We start from the raw sequence: 20,741 nt of genomic DNA on the forward strand, positions 1-20,741 counted from the left end.
CCTGGAAAACCCCATGGATGGAGGAGTCTGCTGGGCTACAGTCCATGGGGTCGCACAGAGTCGCACACGAGTGAAGCGACTTAGCAGCAGCAGCAGTGCCTACCTCATGGGGTTCTTTTCAGGATTAAATGAGTCAGTGCTAATCAACCTCTTAGAAGAGTGCTGCGTATGTATTGAGTTGGCCAAAAAGTTTGCTCAGGTTTCCATAAGATTCAGTTCCATGAGACTAAATGTTTGCTTTTTGAGGTCCTCAGTTCCTTTATGAGAATACAAAGCCCACCATCCTCTTAAGACTTTTGGTTTGAGGATCCATTTGGCAGCAAAACCAAACTACTTAGAAGGTCTTTATGTATCCCACCTAAAGTGAATATTTTGTTTAGCTGCAGAAACACTGAGGTGTTTGATTATTCAGTGGACCCTTGACAATATGGGTTTGGGCTGTGCAGATTCACTTATACAGATTTTTTTCAATAGTTCAGTTCAATTCAGTTCTGTTCAGCCGCTCAGTCAGGTCCGACTCTTTGCAAGCCCACAGATTCCAGCATGCCAGGCTTCCCTGTCCATCACCAACTCCCAGAACTTGCTCAAACTCATGTCCATTGAGTCGGTGATGCCATCCAACCATCTCATCCTCTGTTGTCCCCTTCTCCTCCCACCTTCAGTCTTTCCCAGCATCAGGGTCTCTTCAAATGAGTCAGTTCTTTGCATCAGGTGGCCAAAGTATTGGAGTTTCAGCTTTTCAATAGTAAATACCCCAATACTGCACAATCGTAGCTGGTTGAATCAGTGTATGTGGAGCTATAGATACAGAGGAAACACAGGTAGGAACCACATACACAGAGGACTGACCATAGGTTCCATGTGGATTTTCAATTGCACATTGTTCAAGGGTCAAACTGTAGTTGCTACTGCTAGTACTCCTGGAGATGCTATAGGTGATACTCACAGTACACGTGCCACATTATCTTTATGGAGTAGCAAACATTCTGATTTCTGCAACACATGTGGTATGAGGACTCTAGTTAAGGGACTGTGGACCACTGCAATCATCTTTGGAAAGTCTTGTAACATAGGTTTCAGTAGCATGAATATAGACATCTGACTTTGAAGAAAATTGAGAACATGAAAAACTTACATGCTAAAAGGTGGCATCTGAATTTTTAAAATACAGATGAAAACCAGATGACTAATTAGCCTTTCATAAGATAAATGCCTCCAGCCTGCCTTCACTCTAGTTATTTCCCTTCCAGTCTTACATTGGGCAAGGCGTGAGATTAATTAGGTCCCTCCTGCTGCTTTCTTAGGGACTTTCCCTGGTGAATTAGCACCTTTTTATTTTTATGTCTCCCTTTCTACCAGCTCTGATTATTAATATTTCAACATGTTTAAGCTTTCTCCATGATAAATATTCCTCTAATAGCCCAAGTTCTCCTTCGGTAGACACCTTATATTCCTCTTGAAATACAGTTTACATCCACTACATCTTTTTCTTTTTTAATCCCTCAGTCTATGACACCTTGGCTTTCCATTCTCACCAATGCATTGAAAATGCTCATCAAGTTTACCAAATATCCAATAATTCCATAGTGCATCCAGATTGGTCTTCCTTAATACAAATGTGACCACGTCTGTCCCTTCTTAAAACCCTCCATAGTTTTTCAATGTCTTCATAATAAAGTCTACATATATTCAGAGAGGCTTATGTTTTACAACTCTCTTCTAAACTCCACAGTCAGTCCATCAATTCACAGATGCTGCCTGAATACCAACAATGTGTTAGGCAAGCTCTGAGCTTGAAGATACAGCAAACCAGCAATAGTTTCAGACGTCAAGAAGCTTATATAACCTAGTAGCTAGGAATTGGGATATATATAAACAAAGATATTCCAGATTCTAGTAACTATTATAACGGTAGAATGGCAGATGTGGCATATCAGGATATCTGGGTGACATTACAGCTGAAAGAAGGGGGCGGCAGAGGAAGAGATGCTTAGATAGGCATCACCAACTCAATGGACATGAATCTGAGCAAACTCCAGGAGAGAGTGAAGGACAGAGGAGCCTGGTGTGCTGCAGCCCATTGGGTCACGAAGAGTCAGACACAGCTTCACCACTGAGCAACAACATAGTTGAGAGAGCTGAATGTCTTAGCCAAACATGGCCAGCACACTGCTACTCAGTTTTCAGCCAAGACTTCCTTTGGCAAGTTTTCCTCTAGCCTTGAGTTTGGGCTGGCTGCAGTTCCTAGATGCTCCGAAGCACTGCGTGTTAACTCCGTGTCTTCACCACTCTCATTTGCCTATGTCACTGCCATTACCTGTTTGATTCCACCCCCAGCAGGAACTGGCCTTTTTGTTGCTGGTTACATAACAACACTGATAGCACTTGGTATGCCTGAACTGCTCAATCTATATTTCCTAAAGGATAGATGAAGTAATATCAGTAATTAATTTTCCTGACCTTAAAGTCCAGTTTTGTTTTGTTTTTAGGGCCCACTATTTTGAAGAGGGACATTTGTCTTCTGAAAAAGTATTTGGCTGACCGAAGGAAAAGTCACATGAAACATTCCACTCATTATTTTCATTTGCTTTATTATTGTTAACATGAATATTAAAGCAGAAAACTCAATACCTAGATTAAACAATTCATATTTGGCTTATGCTTTTCCACTTTTTTTTTTTTTAATTCCTAGGCTCTGTGAAAATACGTAATCTTTTCCTATGTGAATTTTGAAATACAAAGTTATAAACTTCGTAAAACCTAATGATTCCTCAGCTGTGTTAAATATTCAACTTGTAATGATAGTTCATAACTGCACAATTATTTTCCTTTTTAATCACATGGATTTCTGTATGTAGAGTAGATAAGCTCTAAGATCCATCTATCCATTTTAAATTCTAACCTCAAGATTAAATATTAATACAAGCATGAAAAACATGATATTTTCAGGCTTGGACATATGCTAATCAACTGTCAAATAGATTACACCTGCCCAAATCTATTCTTTGTTTCATATGACTCAGCTTGTAAACTGATCCAAGGTAACTGAAAAATTCATCTGAGATCATACAACTTTTAAAAGTCAAACAGAAGTGATCCTTATGCACTGTCTGTATTGAAACTATAAATATTGCTCTAAGACATCATTGTTCGGTCACTAAGTCATGTCCAACTATCTGTGACCCCATGGACTGCAGCACGTCACGCTTCCCTGTTCTTCACTGAGTTTGCTCAAACTCATGTTCAATGAGTCAGTGATACTATCCATTCATCTCATCCTCTATTGCATCCTTCTCCTCTTGCCCTCAATCTTTCCTAGCATCGGGGTCTTTTACAATGAGTCGGCTCTTCACATCAGGTGGCCAAAGTTTTGGAGCTTCAACTTCAGCACCAGTCCTTCCAATGAGTATTCAGGACTGATTTCCTTTAGGATTCACTGGTTTAATCTCCCTGCTGTCCAAGGGACTCTCAAGAGTCTTCTCCAGCACCACAGTTCAGAAGCATCAATTCTTCAGTGCTCAGTCTTCTTTATGGTCCAACTTTCACATCTATACATGACTACTGGAAAAACCATACCTTTGACTATATGGACCTTTGTCAGCAGTGATCTCTCTATTCTTTAATACACTGTCTAGGTTTGCCATAGTTTTTCTTCCAAGGAGCAAGCATCTTTTAATTTCATGGCTGCAGTCCCTATCTGCAGTGATTCTGGTGCCCCCCAAAATGAAATCTGACACTGCTTCCACTTTTTCCCTATCCATTGACACCATGAAGGCTTTTAATCATGGAATTCTTACAGTGTAACTATATCCACTGTCTTATAATTTTTCATCCCTCAGTGATAGAGACAGAGGAGGGAAATTAAATAGTTTGGGAATCTCACTAGAGGATTAAAGACAAACAGAATTTTAAGAGGGTTTGTGAGACTGTTATAGGCTAATCACTCAAAAAAAGACAGTAACCTAGCAACAATCTATACCACCTTTAAGGAAGATCAGGTGCATTCAAGTGAAAGACACACTCGACTTGTGAACAAGTCGTGATAGTTAAAACACAAAACAATAGATACGTTACACGAAGTCAGGAAGTTAATGGTCTTTGAAGAGCAGCATTTCTGTATGTAGTCAAGACAGGAATACAGGTGAAAGGGGAAAGAAACTATTTGAAAGAGGATATTATACCAAAATCTGAGATGAATTACTCTATTTTAGTATATGTTAACACCCTTTTGCCGGAGAAGGCAATGGCAACCCACTCCAGTACTCTTGCCTGGAAAATACCATGGACTGAGGAGCCTGATAGGCTGCAGTCCCTGGGGTCGCTGTGAGTCGGACACGAATGAGTGGCTTCGCTTTCACTTTTCACTTTCCTGCATTGGAGAAGGAAATGGCAACCCACTCCAGTGTTCTTGCCTGGAGAATCCCAGGGACAGTGGAGCCTGGTGGGCTGCCATCTATGGGGTCACACAGAGTCGGACACGACTGAAGAGACTTAGCAGCAGCAGCAGCAACACCCTTTTGCTAATCTACATGTGACTTAAATAGTGCCATGACAGTCTCAGACCACACGGGGTTCAAAGGCAGAACTGATGATGTAAAACCTTTATATCTACCCCCTAACGAGGAAGAAGGTAGTCTTTTCCCCACTTTTTCTTTGATTACAAAAAATGGAGCCCTCTTTGTTCTCGGGGTTGCACTCTTGCTGGCCCACCTGTATCTTTCATAAGCGTCTTATGCTAATGAACTTACTGTTTGCCTATCACTTCGCCTCTTGCTGAATTCTTTCTGTGACAAAACAAAAGAACCTGAGCTTCAGTAAGTTCAGGTGAGAAGGTGAGCAGATTCAATAGGAAAGACAGGTTTTGAGTCCCCTCCTAAGTCAAAGATTGTGGGTTCAAGTCCCATCTGAGAAGGACGGTGGTTTCACCAGCACTAGAGAAACCCTTCCATTTTGATGGTGTATGTATAAAGCTATCTGGAAACTGAAGCAATGGTAGAGAAATTAACATAATTAATGACATATCATTCCTATGACTGAGGACAATCAACTTCTAAGATTTTAGTGAACAAAGGAAGCATTGTTGTTGTTTAGTTGCCATCTGTATACAACTCTTTGCGACCCCATGGACGGCAGCACACCAGGAAGCCTTAAAGGAAGGAAGCATTAAGGTTCCCTAAATTTTAGCAAAGATCAGACTTTTACAAACCAGACATCAATATTTCCTATTTAATGTTAGACTGTCAGAGTAGCATAGCATAGTGATTAGACTACAGCCTATAGAGAATATCAAATATAAACTCTGCCTCCCTAGTCAGAATGTTGTAGCCAGAACTTCTCACTGTGGCTTTAGCAGGATGAAATCAGCTAAAATATATTCTCCCTTATTTTCTATTAAGGCATCATTACCACTACTAGACTTAGTCTATTTGATTTTGTCTCATTAGTTTTGTTACTCTATTTCTAGGTTACTTTATTGGACTTTGATGATAGGTGTTTCAAACCTTATATGCTTATCCAAAATAAGAGTTAATTTCTTGGCTTGGGTACAGAAATTTTAAAAAGTCAATTTACAGAAGAGCAAATCTGTGGATAAATCTGATAAACAGAATTTAATGGAATCAGATAAAGCAATGGTCAAAAATTTATCTGAATGATGATAAATAAGAAAAAGAGAAACTAAAAAGACATACTAAAGAACACCGTATAATGTCACTTACCCTTAGTTCTTCTTTTGTGTTGAAACTATCAAGAAGCTGCTGATAATGTCTATCTGTCATTTGCCGTAATAGGGACAGGAGACAAGCAACAAACTCCCCCTAATGAAGAAAAAGATCAAGCATATTTTTTTAGCAAGTACATAAAACAACATCAACAACTTACTTTCAACTCTCAAATAGAACACCTGAAGGAAAAAACCCACTAAGATCCAAATTTACCCCATGATACTGTCTTAATCTAAATTAACCATGATATTACAGTCAAAATTTCTCCCTGTGATGATGATCATTTATTTGGTACACATGCATTTTATAATTTAGAGTGTGTGTGTGTGTGTGTGTGTGTGTGTGTGTGTGTGTTTAACTTAGGTGGAAGCTTTTCAGTAGGGTAGTAACTACACACACTTAAAGAAGGTGAGGCAATGAGGCTTCTGACTATTAAGCATTTACTGTGCCTTGGTTCATTGTATCATTTAAACCTCTTATCAGTGCTATAAGGTAGGGAATATAATGCTAATTTTTCTTTCTTTTTTTTAATTGAAGTATAGTTGATTACAATGTTGTGTTAATTTCTGCTGTACAGCACAGGGAATACTAATTGAAAGAAAGTAAAATATAGGTTTGGTGGGCTAAAAAGAAATTGGCAGAATTGGAGTTATTTCCAGCTTTTTATACTCCAAGCTCTTCCTATAACTTCCTGCTCAATATTTGAATTCCTATGATCTTCTCCAGCTCTTTAGAGGGCCTATCAGCTAACTTGCTGGGTGTAGAGAAAGCCATACACTGCATAATGTTGGTTTCAATCTCCTTTTAAGACCAGTTAATTTTTTAAAATTTTATTGAAATATAGTTGATTTACAATGTATTAATTTCTGTTGTACAGCAAAGTGATTGTTATATATGTCCTTTTTCATATTATTTTCCATTATGGCTTATCACAGGATATTGAAGATAGACCACTGTGCTATACAGGAGGACAATTTGTTTATCCATCCTGTATATACTAGTTTGTACCCACTAACCCCAAATTCCCAATCCATCCCTCCCCTTTTACCCCTCCTTCCCTCAGCAACCACAAGTCTAAGAACAGTTAAAGTTAATTGTGATTCTTTTGTGCTTGGGTGCTATGCAACTGACTCCTATAAAATCAAAATCTTAAAAATTAATAATGAAAAGGAAAAAAAATGTATAGCATCCACAGATTTGAGGAGTTATAAAATTGTTATCAGGCTTTCCTGGTGACTCAGAGGGAAAAGAATCTGCCCACCAAAGCAGGAGACACAGGAGATGTGGGTGGGTTAGATCCCTTGGTTAGGAAGATCCACTGGAGAAGGAAATGGCAATACACTCCAGCACTCTTGCCTGGAAAATCCAATGGGCAGAGGAGATCAGAGGGCTTCAGTCCATGGGGTCACAAAGAGTCAGACACAACTGAGTGACTGAGCACACATACACACACAAAATCATTATTGCTGCATTTCCTGATGCATTTCTAACTTAAAATATTTGTTTTCAATGAAACTTTTGCTCAGCAAAGAATTTACCTACTTTTAAGTACAATAGGAAAAGGAGTAAGTCAAGGCTGTATATTGTCACCCTGCTTATTTAACTTATATGCAGAGTACATCATGAGAAACACAGGGCTGGAAGAAGCACAAGCTGGAATCAAGATTTCCAGGAGAAATATCAATAACCTCAGATATGCAGATGACACCACCCTTATGGCAGAAAGTGAAGAGGAACTAAAAAGCCTCTTGATGAAAGTGAAAGAGGAGAGTGAAAAAGTTGGCTTAAAGCTCAACATTCAGAAAATGAAGATCATGGCATCTGGTCCCATCACTTCATGGCAAATAGATGGGAAAACAGTGGAAACAGTGTCAGACTTTATTTTTTGGGGCTCCAAAATCACTGCAGATGGTGACTGCAGCCAGGAAATTAAAAGATGCTTACTCCTTGGAAGGAAAGTTATGACCAACCTAGATAGAATATTCAAAAGCAGAGACATTACTTTGCCAACAAAGTTCCATCTAGTCAAGGCTATGGTTTTTCCAGTGGTCATGTATGGATGTGAGAGTTGGACTGTGAAGAAAGCTGAGTGCCAAAGAATTGATGCTTTTGAACTGTGGTGTTGGAGAAGACTCTTGAGAGTCCCTTGGACTGCAAGAAGATACAACCAGTCCATCCTAAAGGAGATCAGTCCTGGGTGTTCTTTGGAAGGACTGATGCTAAAGCTGAAACTCCAATGCTTTGTCCACCTGATACGAAGAACTGACTCATTAGAAAAGACCCTGAAGCTGGGAAAGATTGAAGGTGGGAGGAGAAGGGGATGACAGAGGATGAAATGGCTGGATGGCATCACCGACTCGATGGACATGAGTTTGAGTAAACTCCGGGAGTTGGTGATGGACAGGGAGGCCTGGCATGCTGCGATTCATGGGGTCTCAAAGAGTCGGACATGACTGCGCAACTGAACTGAACTGAAGTACATTTAAAACAGTATAAGCACAATAAGAGAGGTAACCAGTGGTAAGTGAATGTGGATTAAGAGAAATGCAGTTTAATTGGGAATTGGATTCTTCGAGTTTTCATGGGAAAATATTATAGACTCATATGTACAACTTGAGACTCAAAGCTCAGAGAAGTGGCATTTACCAATAGCAGTAGCTAAGTCAAGACAGTCAAAGCCACCAGGCTATGGGAGGCCCAAGGATGCTACTTTATGGCCATGTTAGTGGTAAAGAATCCACCTGCCAATGCAGGTGATGCAAGAGATGCAGTTTAATCCCTGGGTTGGGAAGATTCCCTGGAGGAGGATATGGCAACCCACTCCAGTATTCTTAAATGGAAAATTCCGTGGATGGAGGAGCCTAGTGGACTATAGACCACTGGCTTGCAAGAGTCAGACATGACTGAGAGACTGAGTACATGCACACACACACACACGTGTGTGCACACACACACACACAGTACCAAGAGATGCAAGTTGACTCCTTGCATGTGTATAATAATTTGCAACACACAGATATGACAAATTAATATTTCTGCACACTTTTTAGGACAAATATTTAAGAGCTCACCAGTATGGGCTAGCAGAAATACCCTCTAAGCTCAATATATTACTTTGTTATATACTCTGCACTTTTTAGCTGCTCTTATGTCTCAACCTGAAAACACAAATCTAGTTAGTTGAAATGCATTCAATTTTTCATCTTCGGTTTTTCTACATTTTAACCACACTATCTCCAATGTATCTCCAATGTAATCTACGAGATTAACATTCTTAGACTATTTATTTCAACATATATTCTGTCTATGAATAGTGATATATCTTAAGTGACATTATTTTTAATGATTTTAGTAAATCATAAAAATTACTCAAAAATGAGAAGATTTTCATTAAATCTTTACAGTCACTGTACTAAGAGAATCTCTCTCTGAATCCATATTATTGACTATTTATCTCTGTCATATCTGGTTTAGGCCCAGTGCAAACAACTTGTCATGCTAATCTCTCATCCTGGCACATTTAAGACATGTTGTCAATTCCAATATCTACCTTACAATGTCATTTTATTTATTCACTTCATCAGTTTAGGAACATTTAACCCTGTTAAAAGGCCGAGATGTCCAATATTTCACTGACATATTTTTCACCTGTAATTTTAAGAGACTTTAAGTGTCTGCATGAAAGCTGTAGACTCATAATTTGTTAAAAATAAAAAATTACTGTCGGCCAAGGTTCAATTCATATTAGTGTTGGAATTTAAGTACAAATCACCTTTAGCAAGAACTCCATGCCACAGTGGTTGCATGCATATTACAACTAGATTGAGTATAATGGCCATTTCCACCAATACCTGAGAATAAGGTTAGTAGATGGCTATAAGGTCTTCAAGAAACCTTCCATTATATATACCCAAATTTCCCCCAGAATTCCCCCTTATAGAATTCTGTCTTCTTCTTCCCTCAAACACAGTCCATAGCACACAAAAACTTTAGACAAATGTAGAGCTATGTCTTAGACATGGCTCCTGCTGAACTGAGTCACCCTCACTATAAATGGTGCTGAACAGAATTATGTACACAGATGCATTTACCAACTGGAAGGAACTCTGGAGTCCAATAGTTGCGGGGGTGAACAAATGGCCATATATGCCTCTTTATAAAGTCTCCTTCCATGTACAACGAGACGTTTGAAAGGAACTGATTACAATGGTGCTCTACCCTCCCCCAACTCCCCTCAACTAGTGAGAGTATTTTAAAGCTTAAACAGCAGTTGGTAGAAGAACAAGAAGTACAACCCATTTAGATGGTAAAAATAAGGCTACTGTTATCTGGAATTGTGACAGGAGTGGAAGCCAGTCGCCCTGTTGGTGTTACCAGGAGACAGGGTGACAGATGTGGCACTTACAGAGAGCTGAAACATGTCACCATGACACACGGTGGGCCCGGCTTTTACCCACAGCATGTCCACTTATAGTGGGCACTTTTTCTGTAAAGACAGAAAGGTGCTCAGGGTAGGACTGCCATGGAAAAACTCCCTATTCAGAGAGCCTGTTCTCTAATTCAGAAAGAGGAAGAAATTAGGTCTTCAGCGCCCAGAGAAATAACCTTGCCAATGATCAGGACCTATTGCTCACCTTAGAATTAGTTAAAAAGTAAGTAGCTCTTTTAGGGGCTTTACTGGTGGCTCAGCAGTAAAAATCTGCCTGCCAGTGCAGTAGATGCAGGTTCAATCCCTGGGCCAGGAAAATCCCCTGGAGAAGAAAACAGCAACCCATTACGGTATTCTTGCCTGGGAAATCCCAAGGACAGAGGACCTGGAGGGCTACAGTCCGTTGGGTCAAGAGTTGGACACGACTTAGCAACTAAACAGCAATAATAAACAACAATAAAGCAGCTCTTATAGGAAACTGCCTTCAGCAGGAAGCCCCTTTTCCTTGTCACTTTAGCAGAGATACACTATAACTAACTTTTAAACCAGGCACCCTCATGTTCTACTCATCCCCAGCCCAACACAGCTTTCAAATCTTTTAATCACACAATACTTTGCCTAAGTTGTCCATTCTTTCTGTAGATCAAAGAAGTAGAAATGAAGAATAAGTAATGAACAAATGACCAGATCTCTTCTCTAGCTTTCCCTCCAGTAATCTGAACAAAATGTGTGATCGAACTGTATGAACAAGATAACATCTAGAGGACGATCACAAGGGTTGGACAAGTCTGCGCACAGTTGAAGAATGGCGGTGATTCTGACACCCTATCTCCATGATGAACTGAGGTTACTTCCTTGTTTCTTTTAAAAGCTTTTGTTGCTGAGCAGAATCTTTGGAGGTGGTTTTGGGGAATGCTGAGTTCACCATCTCCCCAGATGGCTGGCATTTTGATTAAAGGCATCTTTCTTTTCTACCATTTGTGAATGTGTAATTGATCTTGTAAACGGGAAGCAGCCGAACTTGATTCATTCAATAACAACAACAACATAGGTATTACTTCTACAATAATAATAATATTATGGACTGGTGTTGCTACCACAATTACTAATGGCTAACATGTACTGATAGTGCTTAAACACTTCTATAGATTTGATGAAACCCTCAAACTCACGTTGAGATAAGTACAATTACTTTCTCTATTTTAAAGGCAATTAAACAGAAGTTTGCCCAGAGCATGCACAGCTAATCAAAGGGCAGAGTAGGATTCAGACCAGGTCTGCTTGGGGATTCAAAAAAAAAAAAAACTATCTTGAAGCATAAAATCTATAAAATCCAAGATACCAAACTATTTAAGTGCATATTTCTTGCAAACTTCATCCCACATACCCAGAGTTTGGTTTGGTACATGGCAAGGGCCACAAAACAGCTACGTGTGGGAAGGGTTTCACTTTATGTGATTTTCCTAAAATTGTAGCAAACCGGACAAACCCCTTGTCTGCCCAAACCCACCCATGAGCATCACTCACTGCTTTCTCAAGTCTCTTAATGTGCACTGATTATTATACTGTGAGGACTTCCCCGGTGACTCACTGGTAAATAATGCACCCGCCAAGGAGGAGACACAGGTTCGATCCCTGGGTGGGGAGGATCCCCTGGAGGAGGAAGTGGCAACCCACTCCAGTATTCTTGCTCGGGAAATCCTATGCACAGAGGAGCCTAGAGGGCTACAGTCCAAGGGGTTGCAAAGAGTCGGAAACAACTGAGCAACTAAACTACAGCATTACGCTGTGAAGACCTACAGGTCATGTATGGCCCAGAAAAATTTGACAGCTTCAACCCTGTTGATAGATACAAAGCAGTTTGACAAAGAGCTTTAGCTTTTGATCTTGGGCATTTTGACCACATGGAGCATTTCCTGTGATTTTGTTTGCTCGGCTATTATAATTTTAGGACTGTGTTGGAGCTGTATTGCCAGGAAGCAGTTGAAATGTCACCAGCAAAACCAAAATGAAGGAGACTTTCTTCTGCTTTGGGGAAGCTGGAGTATATATGCTTTTCCCAATTCCATCTGCCAAGTACAACAAAAACCCCTCCATTATATATAAAACAAACAAGATGACTCTGGAAAGTGGAAAGAGAACAGGCCTGCTAGAGACCTCAGACCCAAGAAAGGACAGGGTACTGTGTTCTCTGGGTTTTCTTTTTGCCTCCTATATCCTGCTCCTGGAGTTGAAGACGCTGGCCTCCTTGAAATAACAGTAATTGTAACAATCTACCTAACTACCCCCGCTACCCTTGCCTCTGCTCGGCATCTCCCAGAAAGCCTGCTCTCTTAAGCCAAAGCACCAGGAAAGGGTAAGTTTAACAAGACAAAACTTTTAGCAGTCACTTCTCCTGTAGCTCAACATCACAAAAATCTGGCTGTTTTCAAACCTGCAAGAGCCAAATGGGGAGTCCAGATTTCCCTGTTTACAAGGCTGTGATGGGATACCCCAACATCTGTCTCCAGAATGGAGAGTCAAACAGGGGGCAGGTATTTTCATGATGACTCTTCTGTGTCAGTGAAGCCAAGGTAAGGAGCCTGGATTTCTGCCTCCAACTGCCCATCATGAGTTGGCATCCTAACCCTTTCCTTGCTAAGTAGTGTCACATAAAGCCATGTGAAACAGAAGGTTTAAATAAGATCCAGAGTCTTATAATACAAAAATGTCCAGATTTCAACTGAAGATCACTCATCATACAAAAATCCAAGAAGATCTCAAACTGAATGAAAAACGACAAGAGATGTCAACACTGAGATAATAGAGATGTTAAAATTATCTGACACAATGAATATAAAAATCAACTCAAAATGGTTCACAGAGTTTAATGTGACATATAAAACTATAATACTTTTAGCAAAAGAGAAAAAAACCTAGGAGATAACCTTCAGAATATAGGGCTAGACAAAAAGAGTTCTTAAACTTGACATCAAAAGCATGATCCATCAAAGGAAAAACTGATAAACTGGACTTCATCAAAATTAAAAACTTTTGCTCTACAACAAAAAGACCCTGTTAAAACGATGAAAAAACAAGCTACAGAGTGGGATAAAATATTTGTAAATGACATATTCAACCAAGGACAGCAATCCAATTAGAAAAAGGAGAAAAGACATAAAAAGACATTCCACTGAAAGCAATATATAGATGGCAAAAAAGTATGTGAAAAGATGTTTGGCCTCATTAATCATTAGGGAAATGCAAGTCAAAACCATGATAAGATACCACTACCCGCCTATCAGAGTGTCCCCATCCTTCCCCATTCCCCAAAGTGACAACACTAAATGCTTATGAGGTTCTGAGAAATTGGGTCATTCATTATACACTGCATATATGAGAATGTAAAGTTATACACCCATTATGGAAATAGGTAAGGCCATTTATTAAAAACCAAAATAGGCTACTACCATACAATCCAGCAACCATACTCCTGGGAGTATTTATCCTAGAGAAATGAAGAAATATGCTTATATAAAAACTTGCATGCAAATGTCTATAGTAGCTTTGTTAGTAACAGCCAAATTCTGGAAACAACCAAGATGGCTTTCGGTATAGCATATCTATAGCACATCCACACCATGAAAACTACTAAGAAAAAGGAACAGATATATATATTTTATATATATGTATATATACACATACACATTGACCTGGATGAATTTCTAGAGGATTAAGCTGAGTTAAAAGAAAAAAGCCAATCACAAAAGTTATGTACTGTATGGTTCTACTTGTATAACATTCTTTTTAAAAATTTTTTAAAAATCATAGTCAATTTACAATGTTGTACCAATTCTCTGTTGTACAGCAAAGTGACTCAAGTACAGCATTCTTAAAATGACAAAATAACAAGAAAAGGAGAACAAATTTTGCGGTTGACAGGCTTAAGAAGGAGGTGAAGATGGGAGAGAATTGAGTTTGGCTATAAAAGGGCAAGATAGGGGATTCTTGGGGTGGTGGAATATTCTGCATCTTGACTGCATTACTGTCGATATCCTAGTTGTGATACTGTGCTATAGTTCTGAAAGACGTTACCATTAGGGAAACTGGATAAAAGGAACATGGAATATCTGTATTATTTTTCACAACTGCATGTGACTCAAATTATCACAAAATAAAAATTTCAGAAAAACATGAGAAGACAGAACAAAAAAATTCAAAACAAACTCCCGCAAACTTTCAAACCCATAATGATCTCCAGTGGTTTTAAGAAAAAACATGTTTTGAGCATTTACTATAGACAAAAGAGTTGCCAAATACACAAAGCTAACCCTATGAGGTAGGTGGCATTTTACACATGAAATTAATAGCTTGTTCTTCTTTTCTTTAATAAGGCAGTACAACTATTACATATATTAGGAAGTTTTTTCATATAATCTTTAACCTTTGTTTGTTAAAAGAAGTTGAGTAACTTTACTTCCCAAACCCAGAGCTTGGCAGGAAGAACCAGGTAAATCTCAGCTCTGAAAGCAGAGAAAATAAGATGCAATACAAAATGGCCATCCTTAAGGCATTCAACCCTGGCAGGACAGCCAGCGTGGGCTTTCTTTTTTGTTGTTGTTTGTTGTTTAGTCCCTAAGTCCTGCCCAACTCTTTTGCGACACCATGGTCTGTACCCCACTCTGTCCATGGGACTTCCCAGACAAGAATACTGCAATGGGTTGCCGTTTCCTCCTCCAGGGGATCTTCCTGACCCAGGAATCGAACCTGCACCTCCTGGATTGGCAGGTGGGATTTTTACTACTGAGACACCTGGGAAATCCTCTATTTCTTTAAGTAAAAGAAAAAAATAGTATCTTCATCAGGAGCTAGGCAAACATTCTTATGATAGTGGTTCTATAGTGCACAATTTGTAAAAATAATAGCAAAAGGCTGACATTTTGGTTAATAACCATGAAAACTATAACATCTACTGCCATTTCTGCAAGTGGTATTTAGAAGAATGTTCTGAATCAGACCTTAAAAAAGAAAAAAGCCCACACTGGTCAACTGAATGTGAGTTTCAAATGTGAAAATTTATGTACCCATCCATCCATCTATATCTCTCTCTCTCTACACACACACATATAAATATATATACAAATAAACTATCACATAAATTATGGCTTAATATTTATAACTCATGCTACATTAAATTCATAAAATAGTGGAGCTTGAAGATATCTCAAAATCACCAAGTCAAACTTCCACAATTTATAGCTGAGGAAACTGACCTCCCCCACCAACCTGCCACCAAATTAAGATCCTTACTGCTGCTGCTGCTGCGTCCCTTCAGTCATGTCCGACTCTGTGCAACTCCAGAGACGGCAGCCCACCCATCCCTGGGGTTCTCCAGGCAAGAACACTGGAGTGGGTTGCCATTTCCTTCTCCAATGCATGAAAGTGAAAAGTGAAAGTGAAGTCGCTTAGTCGTGTCCGACTCTTAGCAACCCCATGGACTGCAGCCTACCAGGCTCCTCCGTCCATGTGATTTTCCAGGCAGGAGTACTGGAATGGGGTGCCATTGCCTTCTCCAAAGATCCTTACTAGCCATACAGAAAAATTCACAATCAAAACTTAGGACCCTTGACTGCTATTGGCCTGTTTTAATGTTCTAACTTTCTCAAGCAATTTGATGAATGAAAAGAGAATGGATAGTTATCAATGAGACTGAGGATATAGAGCCACAGATTAACATGAATTTGGCAAAATGGGGGGGGGGGGAAACTGGGCCAATTTGGGCTTTCTGCAATTAGAAATATCTTAATCCAAGATCTTTTAACAAATATGCATCTTATTCCCATCCCCTGGTAAAACGAAGGTAAACTTACATACATTTGAAATGAACACAGATCATCTCCCAAGTTCAGATTCCCCAGATTCTTACAGCAACCCACCCTCAAAGCAACTGAGGTTTTAACAAGCACAACTCTGCAGTTTTGCGCCATGGCCTCACCGTGACATCCTGGAACTGAAGCCTCATGGTGGAGCCAGATGGCTGCGGACGACTGGTGATCTCCAAGATGGTTCTCAGCAGGATGTCCAGCAGGCTGGCCACTATCACATCTATTTCCTCCAGCACAGATTTTTCCTAAAGGAAAAAGAAATAATATGCTCAGGAAATTGTGGCCTAAAATAAGAGTCCTAACAAAGGACTGGAGCTCGTCAGTCCTGGACCTCTCCTAATTTATCTAAGTGAATGACCTTTCATAGAAAACAAAATGCACGGAGATGTTAACACTTTACCCAAGAGTATGTGACTTCGCAGTGCAGTGGGAACCTGGGATGCAAGTAAAAAGATGGGGTGATGGTCTGGAACATACCCCAAACTAATTCAGAACATCAGCTATGCCACTAACATGGTGTGTGTCTCTCTGTGAGTTAAGTTTGCCTCTCTGGGCCTGACAGTTCACTAAACATCCCTTTTGGTTTTAAGAGTTTGTAATCTTTTGATTTCAGATTGTGTTTACATTTACTCTTCTCATCACCGGAGCTGCATGGGTCATTTTCCAAAACTCCTAAGTGTAAATGACTATTCCTATAAAGTGATTTTTCAGTTCAGTTCAGTCGCTCAGTCGTGTCCGACTCTGCAACCCCATTAATTGCAGCACGCCAGGCCTCCCTGTCCATCACCAACTCCCGGAGTTCACTCAAACTCACGTCCATCAGGTCGGTGATGCCATCCAGCCATCTCATCCTCTGTTGTCCCCTTCTCCTCCTGCCCCCAATCCCTCCCAGCATCAGTCTTTTCCAATAAGTCAACTGTTCGCATGAGGTGGCCAAAGTACTGGAGTTTCAGCTTTAGCATCATTCCTTCCAAAGAACACCCAGGACTGATCTTTAGAATGGACTGGTTGGATCTCCTTGCAGTCCAAGGGACTCTCAAGAGTCTTCTCCAACACCACAGTTCAAAAGCATCAATTCTTCGGTGCTCAGCTTTCTTCACAGTCCAACTCTCACATCCATACATGACCACTGGAAAAACCATAGCCTTGACTAGATGGACCTTTGTTGGCAAAGTAATGTCTCTGCTTTTGAATATGCTATCTAGGTTGGTCATAACTTTCCTTTCAAGGATTAAGTGTCTTTTAATTTCATGGCTGCAATCACCATCTGCAGTGATTTGAGAGCCCCCAAAAATAAAGTCTGACACTGTTTCCACATCTATTTCCCATGAATGTAAAGATTAGCAAACAGCATTCAGTCTAAATGAATGATGCTAGTTACAGACTGGACTTAATGTCAGGGGCTGTGGTGGGACTGCTCTCCCAAAGCAAAATGAATACTATCTAAGCCCCAGAACTTGAGAGAGAGCAAAATTTTCTGCACTGACTAAAGGTACTGGATTTGAGTTCTTATTACACCTGCACCAGACAAAGGACCATGATGACAAATGCCTTGTGTAGCAAGAAGATTACTTTTGCAAAGAAAACTTTTAGAAAATATGAGTTTGAAGGACCCTTTTGGCTGGGATTTTATGATCAACTTTCTTACACTGGAAAGAAAACTACTAAAGATTTCCCCCCAGAACAGAGTTTCTGCTCTGACTTCCTTATCAGATAAGTGCAAAAATTGACCAAAACTTCAACAATGAAATAGGACGGGAAAAAAAATCATCTCTACTAACACCTGACGTTTTTGGTTTTCTGCAGTAACCTTTTAAACTTACTTCTCACTCTCAGCAATGAGAGTTAGCAAAAGCATTCTCACTAGGCACAGTATAGCTGTACTTTAATGAACTGGGTGTGTAAAAACCAATGGTCCCTCCTATGCAGGTATCTCACACCATACTTTCAGACACAGAGTTTCTGGCCTTTTTCTCTCAAGGGCCAACTCTGTTCCCACCAAAGAACCGATGCTTTTGAAATGTGGTGCTGAAGAAGACTCTTGAGAGTCCTTTGGACAGCAAGGAGATCAAACTAGTCAACCTAAAGGAAATCAACCCTGAATACTCATTGGAAGGACTGAAGTTGAAGCTGAAGCTCCAATACTTTGGCCACCTGATGCAAAGAGCTGACTCACTGGAAAAGACCCTGATGCTGGGAAAGATCGAAGGCAGGAGGAGAAGGGGGTGACAGAGGATGAGACTGTTAGATAAGCATCACTGACTCAATAGACATGAGTCTGAGCAAACTCCGGTTGATGGTGAAGGACAGAGGAGCCTGGTGTGCTGCAGTCCATGGGGTCACAAAGACATGATTTAGCAACTAAACAACAACAACTGTTCCCACAGTACTGGAGTCCTATGTCCAAGACTTCTACTGGGAGCACATGCCAGCTGACTGCAGAGCTCTTCAGAAGGTGATCATAACTCCAAGGGAAGGAAAATGGGGAAACGATAGCATGCTAGTAAATGGGAGGCAGAGAAACAGGGATCCCAACATTCACTGCCAATCCTGCTTTGTAAACGTTGTTACAGATGAGGCTGCATAGTAAACAGGTGCAAACTGATGGAACTAAACTAGGACATCCTTCGCACATGGACTTCACACCAGACCTCTGAACCATGAGCATGCAGGAGGTTACCCCCATTTATAAGCAAGCATGCAATTTTTCTCTGTTGACACTGCATCGTCTAATACAAACTGCAATTCCTCAAGAGTCAGGAACATTGACAGGAATTCCTAGAGCCATGACAATGGAGTGATTAGTAATGGTTGTGGTGCAAGATACCACCAGGCCCCTGGGCCTCTCTTTAGCTTTCACTATCTGCACAGGGCTTGGCCCAAGGCCTGTGGCCAAGCTCTGACCATCATCATCCAGTCTTTCACTGAATGGGCCCAAACAGACTGTCTTTGCAAGCAATAATTTATTCTTGCCACAGAGGATTTATCAAGATTAAAGACACATGTGGGAGGCTGTGAGATTTCTAATTTTTGTCATTGGGTATTCAGTTCTTTCTTGAAATACAAGTTTAAGACACGCAGGTTATTTGGGGCTACAGCCATCCAACAAGGTTAAAAAAAAATTCCTTTAGAAGAAAAGTAAAAAGTCCAACATAGATGGACATGAAAGCGAGAGTCTCAAAGGATGATTCTTTGGTGTGCTTTCTCAGAAGACTTAACATTTTCTTTCCAGAAGCCATCTGATGGGCACTATATCCTATGACCTGTGTTTACTTACTGAGCTATTTTTCTTGATGAGACAAAATACGTTGCTAAGGATCCGTGCACACATGATCAGGTCCTTCTGCTCTTGCAAGTGCATGTGGAGGTGATGTAACACGACAGGTAAGAGAATGTACCGGGAATCTGGAGGGAGGAGAAGTATTAGTGTCACATTTAACAGGCCCACGCAAACCTCGTGCAAATCCTTATCTACTCTTTAATTTTAATTGCTAAATTATTAACACATATAGTTAGAAAAGTACTCATTCTACAAAGTTAATACTGAAAAACAGTAGTCGCTTCTCCAACCCATGACTACTGGCCTTTCACTCTTTTATTGAAACAGGTTTTTTTTGTTTGTTTGTTTGTTTTTACTACCAAATACCTAAATAGCATGCTTTTCTTGCTATCTCCAGACTTTTCATTGAGATGGATCATCGACTCACTTCTGTTATGGTAGATGAGAATTTAGTTTTTTGTTTTGTTTTTTAGTTTTTAGTGTTTTGTTTTGTTTCTCTTTTTCTTCTCTTCAGCCTCTTAAGAGAGTTATATCACAATTTCTGGCTAAATTAACACTTTTCATTTCCTGCTATTCTGATTTCCAACCCTTTCTCCATGATCAGATTTTTGTTTTATTTTTGTTTTTCTTTCTGAAAGTTTTCAGGAATTCCTTGAAATTCAAAACTTTATGATCATATACTTTGTCGTGGCTCTTAAAATCTATAAACTCATGCCCTTTAGTTCTGGGAACTTGCCTTGAATTATTTCTAGTATTATTTCCTTCCTGCTACTGCTAGTTCTTCTCTCTGTCTGGAACTTTGACTACATTCATGTCATGAATATCTTAAACTATCTTCTACTTTTCTTGAATATTTTTTCATATTTTTGATCTCTAATTTGTCATAAGTATTTGAAATAGTAAGGTGATAAGTAATCTAAAAATTGACTTATATGCAGTATATATCCCAATATTTTGAAAACATAACAGTGAATATGCCTATTGTCCTGAAGGTTTATTTTTCAATGTGATGTCATGAACACAAAATTATTGCCTATCTTGGGCCCATAATGGGAATTTTATTTATAGGATGTGCCCACTTGCAAATACCCTAGCCTACCTTGCTTGGTTTTCTAAAAGATGTCATCTGTGAAACAATTCAAATGAATTAATTTTGGTTTATAAAAGTCCATGTGTCTTATAGACAGCTTGTATAAGCTATAATCCCACCTCACTCATTCAAGGGAAAATGGATAAGCTAAATAACTCTATACCTATTAAAGAAACTCAACTTGCTATTAGGAGCATACAAGGAAAATTCCAGACCCAGGTGGCTTCTATGAGTTCTATGAGGCAATACGTAGAAGAAAGCATATCAAGTCTACATAAATCCTCCCAGAAAATAGAACAGGGAATACAATTAACTCATTTTATGAGGCCAGTATTATCTATGCCAAAATCAGTCA

The 20,741-nt window shown here is 39.7% G+C and overlaps 1 protein-coding gene across 2 annotated transcripts in view; it reads right to left on the reverse strand.

Moving 5' to 3' along the window:
* DOCK4 (dedicator of cytokinesis 4) overlaps nt 1-20,741 on the reverse strand; it is a 479,395-nt gene that overhangs the window by 114,881 nt on the left and 343,773 nt on the right. For both annotated transcript variants that reach the window (XM_070369554.1, XM_070369552.1), the window contains exons 24-26: nt 19,294-19,421; nt 16,127-16,261; nt 5,718-5,816 (exon numbers count right to left, since the gene is read on the reverse strand). In XM_070369554.1, coding sequence (XP_070225655.1) covers nt 5,718-5,816; nt 16,127-16,261; nt 19,294-19,421 — 362 coding nt within the window. The remainder of the gene's footprint in view (nt 1-5,717; nt 5,817-16,126; nt 16,262-19,293; nt 19,422-20,741) is intronic.

Source organism: Bos mutus, chromosome 4 (assembly GCF_027580195.1).
Source record: "Bos mutus isolate GX-2022 chromosome 4, NWIPB_WYAK_1.1, whole genome shotgun sequence".
NCBI lineage: Eukaryota > Metazoa > Chordata > Mammalia > Artiodactyla > Bovidae > Bos > Bos mutus.